We start from the raw sequence: 6,940 nt of genomic DNA, 5'->3' as shown, positions 1-6,940 counted from the left end.
TTTTTTTAACAAAAAAATAGCTAAAAACCATATAGAAAATTTGATTGACTCTCTAATACCATATCGAAACAAAAAAAGTAACATATATTGTTTGAAAATAACGTAAAAAGTACTAGGAATCACAGTAAAATAACAACTAAAAATATGTGAGAATCATATAGGAAATTTAGTTGACTTTCCTAAAATCACTTGTGTCGCGTAAAATGGAACAAAAGGAGTAATATATACTATTTGAAAATGCCATAAAAGGTACTATAAATCACTATAAATTAACAATTTACAATATTTTTAAAAAATAACACATACAAAAAATTTAGTTAACTCTTCAAATTTCATTTGTGTCACATAAATTGAGACAAAAAAAATATATGTAAAGCCCGCGCTGGCGCGGGCACCTCATATCCTAGTACAATAATAAATTGAACATTATTTTATTTTTCTTTCGGCAGAGAGGCACTGTTCTGAAAAATAATAATATTAAAGTAATGCAAAAATATTATTTTTGGCCCCTACGTAGTTGGTGTATATTTTTATTTTAATCCTCGTAATATTTTTTTATGCAGATTTAATCTTCAATTTATTGAAATGTTTGCTATTAGTCCCTTTGTGTAGGAAATGTGGTATTGGTGGATTATTTTTAGAAGTATATTATTACAGAACATAAAGTAATCATACAAGTTTAACATAACATATTTCGAAACTAAATAAATTGTGAAACATTTAATAATCCTTAAAATTCATGAAAATTCCCATGCAAATGAATCAAATATGCATATTCCAAGTAATTAAAGATTAAATATGCTTAGTCAAATAACGATCATAAAAGAAAAACTAAAATTAAATTTTACCAATAACTGACAACTTGTTTATAAGATGATTCTTATGTATTGCTTCATGACACATTGTATTTTATATATACACATGTTGTTTCATCATCACATACTAGCGTTAGAAGAATAAAATATACATTATTATATGTGTAAAAGTTAAAAAGGTATGATACACTAACAATCAAAACCATCATTATATGCACAAAGCAAAAATAATGGTACGTTATGATACCATATATAACAAATAGCAATTAGAGGCCAACGTACGTATTTAGGATCTCGTTACAATGAATGCAATATTATGCTTATGAGAAAATATACTACATAAAAAGTTCAAATCACATGTCCAAACAAAATTTCAACTTTATCTCATGATTTTATATCATAATTTCATATTGCATGGCTAAACAAACCTTAAGATATCGGAGGTATTGAAATCGATTGAATGCATTGACCGTATATAATATCATTCAATATTACTCATTTTAATATATACATTTGGCTAATTATAGTAAAAAATTACAATACTAAAAATAATTGAGAAATTTCCAATATGATAGACTTGAATTGTTTTGAAAGATTGACGCAATAAAAAAATTTAGTCTAAAACGTCAAAAATGCTACCAATAATCACTTAGAAGAGAGGTGTACGTTGCCCATTTTTTGTTTGAAAGAACAAAATAGATGTAAGATTCGAATTTCTAACATCACTTAGAAAGACATATGCGCTCAATAATGATTGCATTATATCATACTTTATGTATGTTCACTGGTTATTTTTCAATATATAATACAACTATATATATGATCTCGGAAGAGAGGCATAGATTCGCGTGAACTCGGGAAATCCCCTTGATACGCCCGTGATAACAACCATCCAACATGTTGTACTAAAATAATAATAATAATATACTAATTTAAAAGATTTTTATTGCTTTAAATAGCCTAACAACCAGTCCATTGAAGTATTCCAAGAACCAACAAAAACATTAAATTAAGCTTTTATTCACTATGGAGAAACAAACAAATGGAAAAACAAGAACAAATGATGAAAAAAAAATTCAAGAATCTCATGAAGCACAAGCAAATATGTGGAAATTTGTGTTTGGTTTCACAGAAATGGCTGTGATTAAATGTGCCATTGAATTAGGAATTGCTGATTTTTTGGAAAAAAATCAAGAACCTATTAGCCTAAATCAACTTTCTATTGCACTTGGTTGTTGTTCTTCTTCCCTCTATCGTATCCTAAGGTATGATTAATTAGTTTTTAATTTGTTATTCTGTCTGTTTTAATTTACGTGACAGTGTTTAGCTATATATACAAGAAATTTGATTTTTTAAAATATTTGTGTGACTGTAATTGAGCATCTCATTATATTAAGGGACTAGTTCACGAAAGATTGTAGTGAAAAGGTTAGTATGTATTCATATTCATGCATCCGTAACTAGAGATCTTATGCTCAATTCCCAAGTATGGAGTTCTCTTAGGTAGAAAATGTTTTATCCTACTAATTAACATCGGGAGGAAAAAATTATTGAACTAATGAAAAGCTTAAAGTTAAGTTATTTTTAAATAAGGATATGAAGAATTATTTTTAGTTAAGACAGACTAAAAAAAAGTATCAACACTCAAACCTCTTTATAATATCATCATTTGTTTGGATTTTTTTTTAATAGTGAAATGATGCTATAGAAATTAAATGGTGTAGCATAAGATGAAACATCGGTTCTAAGGAAAACTTGACAGTTATTGTGAAATATTATTATAAAGAGATGATTATAGATATTTGTTATAAAAATAATAATGTTAATAATATGTACATATATTATAGGTTCTTGATCAACCGTGGAATATTCAAGGAGACATCAACCAAAAGCGGCTATGTTCAAACGCCTCTTTCCCGCCTTCTCATTAAAGAAAGCGAGAATAGCATGGCTGCTTTCGTGCTATTTGAAAGCAGCCCTGTGATGTTGGCATCGTGGCACAATCTTAGTGCACGTATTTCATCAAAGGACAATAGTATGTCCTCCTTTGAAGCAGCTCATGGAAAGGATGTCTGGAAGTACGCGGAAGCTGATCCTAAACACAGTAACCTCTTGAACAACGCAATGGCGTGTGACGCTAGGATAGCCGTATCTGCGATTATCGACGGTTGCCCCGAGATATTCGAGGGGGTGAACACGGTGGTTGATGTTGGTGGCGGTGATGGAACAACACTTAGATTATTGGTGGAGGCTTTTCCTTGGATTAATGGGATTAATTTTGATCAACCTCATGTTGCTTCTGTTGCACCTCATGCTATTGGTGTTGTACATGTTGGAGGTGACATGTTTAATTATGTTCCCAAAGCTGATGTTGCCTTCCTCATGGTGAGTACTACTTCCGTCTCATATTAGATGGACATCTTACTAAAAATATATGTTTCATATTACTTGAACTTTTATTAATTAATCAGGATAGAAATTAATATTTTTATTTTATTTTATCCCTACAATTAATATGACCTTTGAAAGTTTAAACAAATTTTGAAGATCCATATTTTTTTTTCTCAAGAGGCTAATTAATATAAACAAAAAATACAGTAGTAAAGTTGATCAATTTATTAATAATTTCTTAATTACAGTACAAAATAGAAAGTTAATTCCCATCTAATATGTGACGGAGGAAATAGATTTTAATAATAGTCATTTTAATGGATTGAATTTGTTTTAATTAAAATATTTGACATTTTAATTATGATGGGAATTAATTTCTTAAATAGTTATTCATGTCATGAAAATGACTCAAAAAGTCTTTTTAAAAAAAAAAAAAATTGTGCTAAGAAAAGTCATTCGTTATTTGTTCATTCTCACAAAATAATTTCTACACGAAAAGTACTAGAAAATAATATGAAATGGTCCATTATGTTTTGAGAGTAGGTCTAAAGTTGTCCATTGATATATTTTATATTATCTCTAATTACAAGTTTCTAATGAACATAATTTAAAAAAATAGCTCATCGTTAAGGGATTTTCAATAAAGCATGTCGGAAACATTATTGACGAGCCAATTTCATAAAAAAAGATATTTTAAAACAAATAGTGTTTTTGGAATTCCCGATGAATTGTCTGTTAAAAACATTTTCAAAAAAATTCGCTTTAGTTAAATTGTATTTTTGCATAACTTCATGTATATATGTTGAAGTAATTGTATTGGTGGGAAATTATTTCTATTTCTATAAATTTCTGACGAAAATCTCACCGTTAAAAGACATTTTTGATTGAAAAAACAAACAACAACAACAATAACAAACCCTCTCCAATCCCATAGGTAGGGTCTAAGGAGGGTAAAGTGTATTCATACCTTACTCATAGCTCGTGAAGGTAGAGAGACTGTTTCCAAAAGATTTTTCACTCAGATTTTTAATTGAAAGTCGATCGTAAATATTTCGTACAAGTTAATATTTGACGGAATTTATCAGAAAATCTACTTATTTTTAATTTATTAAGAAATTATTTTCTTATATTCATTTTTGTTGTTAATTTTCATAACATCATGTATATTGTTGTAAATGTTATGTATATTAGTGGGTTTTACATGATTGGAGTGATGAAGAATGCATACAAATATTAACAAAGTGTAGAGAAGCAATTCCACAAGATAATGGGAAAGTGATAATATTGGAAGCAATAATTGGTGAAAAAGAAGAAAATATTATAAGAGGATCAACTAATAAGAAGCTCAAAGATGTTGGTTTAATGTTGGATATGGTGATGATGGCTCACACAAGCAATGGAAAAGAGAGAACTACAAAAGAGTGGGCTTATGTTTTGAATGAAGCTGGATTTAATAGACACACAATTAGTCACATTAATGCTGTTCAATCTGTTATTCAAGCTTATCCTTCTTGATTTTTATCGTGTTCGGAGACGGATTTAGAATGTAAACTCTGTTGGTTTATCTTTAAGGTTCTTAAAAAGCATTGAAGTCGTTGTATTTTTGAAATTATGAATTTAAATATGCTATTTGTTGCAACAACATATCTAGTGTATTGATCTTATAAGTGGAGTTTGATGAAGGTAGAGGTACATATACCTTACTCTTACCTCGTGAAGGTAGGTAGACTATATTCGAAAGACCTTCGACTTATTGTTCAAGCGCATCAAATCAAACCTACTATTTGTTGCAACGAAAACAATGTCAACTCACATGTGAAGTCTGAGAAAGATAAAACTATACAGACTTTAAATATATATATATAATAATAACTTGAAAATATTGATGTGTGATTCTTATTCAAAACTTATGTTCTGAAATCTGATCAATGCATGTGGGATTTAGCAGACACACTGCAAAAATACACACTATATCAATCAAATTAATGCTGGTCAATTATTCAAGCTGATTCTTATGTTTTATTATTACTGTTAGACATTGATTTAAAATTTAAAATTTATGAATTTAATCTACACAATTTCTAGCATGAAATTTGTTGTATTTTCAACTTACGAATTCGAGCATATTATTATTATAATCCTAATGGATTCATATATATAAATTTGCATTTTACATTGAATTTAGATAAATTTGATATTTGAATGTGACATCCTACTGATTGCATGTGCATGCATGTGCCTTTCTCTTATTGACATTTTTTTGTTTGTTCGAAAAGGGTATAGAGTTTGATCGTTTTTTACTATTTTAAAAAAGGGAAAAAGGACAAATATGAAATGGTCCCTTATGTTTTGAGAGTAGGTCTAAAGTTGTCCACTGATATATTTTATACTATTATTTCTATTTACAAGTTTTTAATGGACATTCGTAAGAAAATAGCTTATCGTTGAGAGATTTTCTACGAAAAGCATGTCGGAAACATTATTGACGAGCCAATTTCAAACGAATTTCATAAAAAAGTTATTTTAAAAAAAAATAGTGTTTAATGGATTTCCGATGAATTGTTTGTTAAAAACATTTTGAACGAAATTCGCTTTAGTTAAATAGTATTTTTGCATAACTTTATGTATATGTGTTGAAGTAATTGTATTGGTGGGAAATTATCTCTATTTCTATTAACCTTACACAAATATTGACGAAAATCTCACAGTTAAAGAGATTTTTGATTGAAACAACAATAACAAACCCTCTCCAATCCCATAGCTAGGGTCTAAGGAGGGTAAAGTGTACACATACCTTACTCATAGCTCGTGAAGGTAGAGAGACTGTTTCCAAAAGATTCTTCACTCAAATTTTTAATTGAAAGTCGACTGTAAATGTTTCGTACGAGCTAATATTTGACGGAATTTATTAGAAATTCTACTCATTTTTAGTTTATTAAGAAAGTATTTTCTTATATTCAATTTTGTTGTTAATTTTCATAACCTCATGTATATTGTTGTATATGTTATGTATATTAGTGGGTTTTACATGATTGGAGTGATGAAGAATGCATTCAAATATTAACAAAGTGTAGAGAAGCAATTCCACAAGACAATGGGAAAGTGATAATATTGGAAGCAATAATTGGTGAAAAAGAAGAAAGTATTATTAGAGGATCAAATAATGAGAAGCTCAAAGATGTTGGTTTAATGTTGGATATGGTGATGATGGCTCACACAACCAATGGAAAAGAGAGAACTTCTAAAGAATGGACTTATGTTTTGAATGAAGCTGGATTTAATAGACACACAATTAGTCACATTAATGCTGTTCAATCTGTTATTCAAGCTTATCCTTCTTCATTTTTACGATGTTCGGAGACGAATTCAAAATGTAAACTCTATTGGTTTATCTTTAAGGTTCTTAGTAAGCATTGAACACGCATGTTATTTTTTTAATATTATGAATTCTAATCTACTATTTGCTGCAACAACATATCTAGTGTACTGATCTCATAAGCATTGGACATGCATGTTGTATTTTTATTTTATGAATTTAATCTATACAATTTCTAGCATGAAATTTGTTGTATTTTTCAACTTATGAACTCAAGCATATTATTATTATACTAGATATTTGATGCCCATGCCAGCACATGCCCAAAATATATGTTACTATTTTTTCCCTCAAATTTATGTGATATAAAGGAATTTTGAAGAATCAATCAAAAACAATTATATGTTTTTTTAAAAAT

The 6,940-nt window shown here is 28.7% G+C and overlaps 1 protein-coding gene across 1 annotated transcript; it reads left to right on the top strand.

Moving 5' to 3' along the window:
- The first annotated feature begins 1,835 nt into the window (after positions 1 to 1,835).
- LOC125862232 (acetylserotonin O-methyltransferase-like) lies at positions 1,836 to 4,740 on the top strand. The gene is made up of 3 exons (XM_049542262.1): positions 1,836 to 2,080; positions 2,663 to 3,200; positions 4,398 to 4,740. Exons 1-3 carry the CDS (start codon positions 1,842 to 1,844, stop codon positions 4,719 to 4,721), a joined length of 1,101 nt encoding a protein of 366 aa, XP_049398219.1. The 5' UTR covers positions 1,836 to 1,841; the 3' UTR covers positions 4,722 to 4,740.
- Positions 4,741 to 6,940: the final 2,200 nt, after the last annotated feature.

The sequence above is a fragment of the Solanum stenotomum genome, chromosome 4 (assembly GCF_019186545.1).
Source record: "Solanum stenotomum isolate F172 chromosome 4, ASM1918654v1, whole genome shotgun sequence".
Classification (NCBI taxonomy): domain Eukaryota; kingdom Viridiplantae; phylum Streptophyta; class Magnoliopsida; order Solanales; family Solanaceae; genus Solanum; species Solanum stenotomum.
This window is presented reverse-complemented; position numbering and strand designations above follow the sequence as displayed.

Excerpts from the sequence above, each read along its gene's own strand:
- LOC125862232 (XM_049542262.1), top strand. The coding sequence starts at position 1,842 with ATGGAGAAACAAACAAATGGAAAAACAAGAACAAATGATGAAAAAAAA. Across the intron at positions 2,081-2,662 it reads TCCCTCTATCGTATCCTAAG|GTTCTTGATCAACCGTGGAA; the intron begins GTATGATTAATT and ends CATATATTATAG. Across the intron at positions 3,201-4,397 it reads CTGATGTTGCCTTCCTCATG|TGGGTTTTACATGATTGGAG; the intron begins GTGAGTACTACT and ends TATGTATATTAG.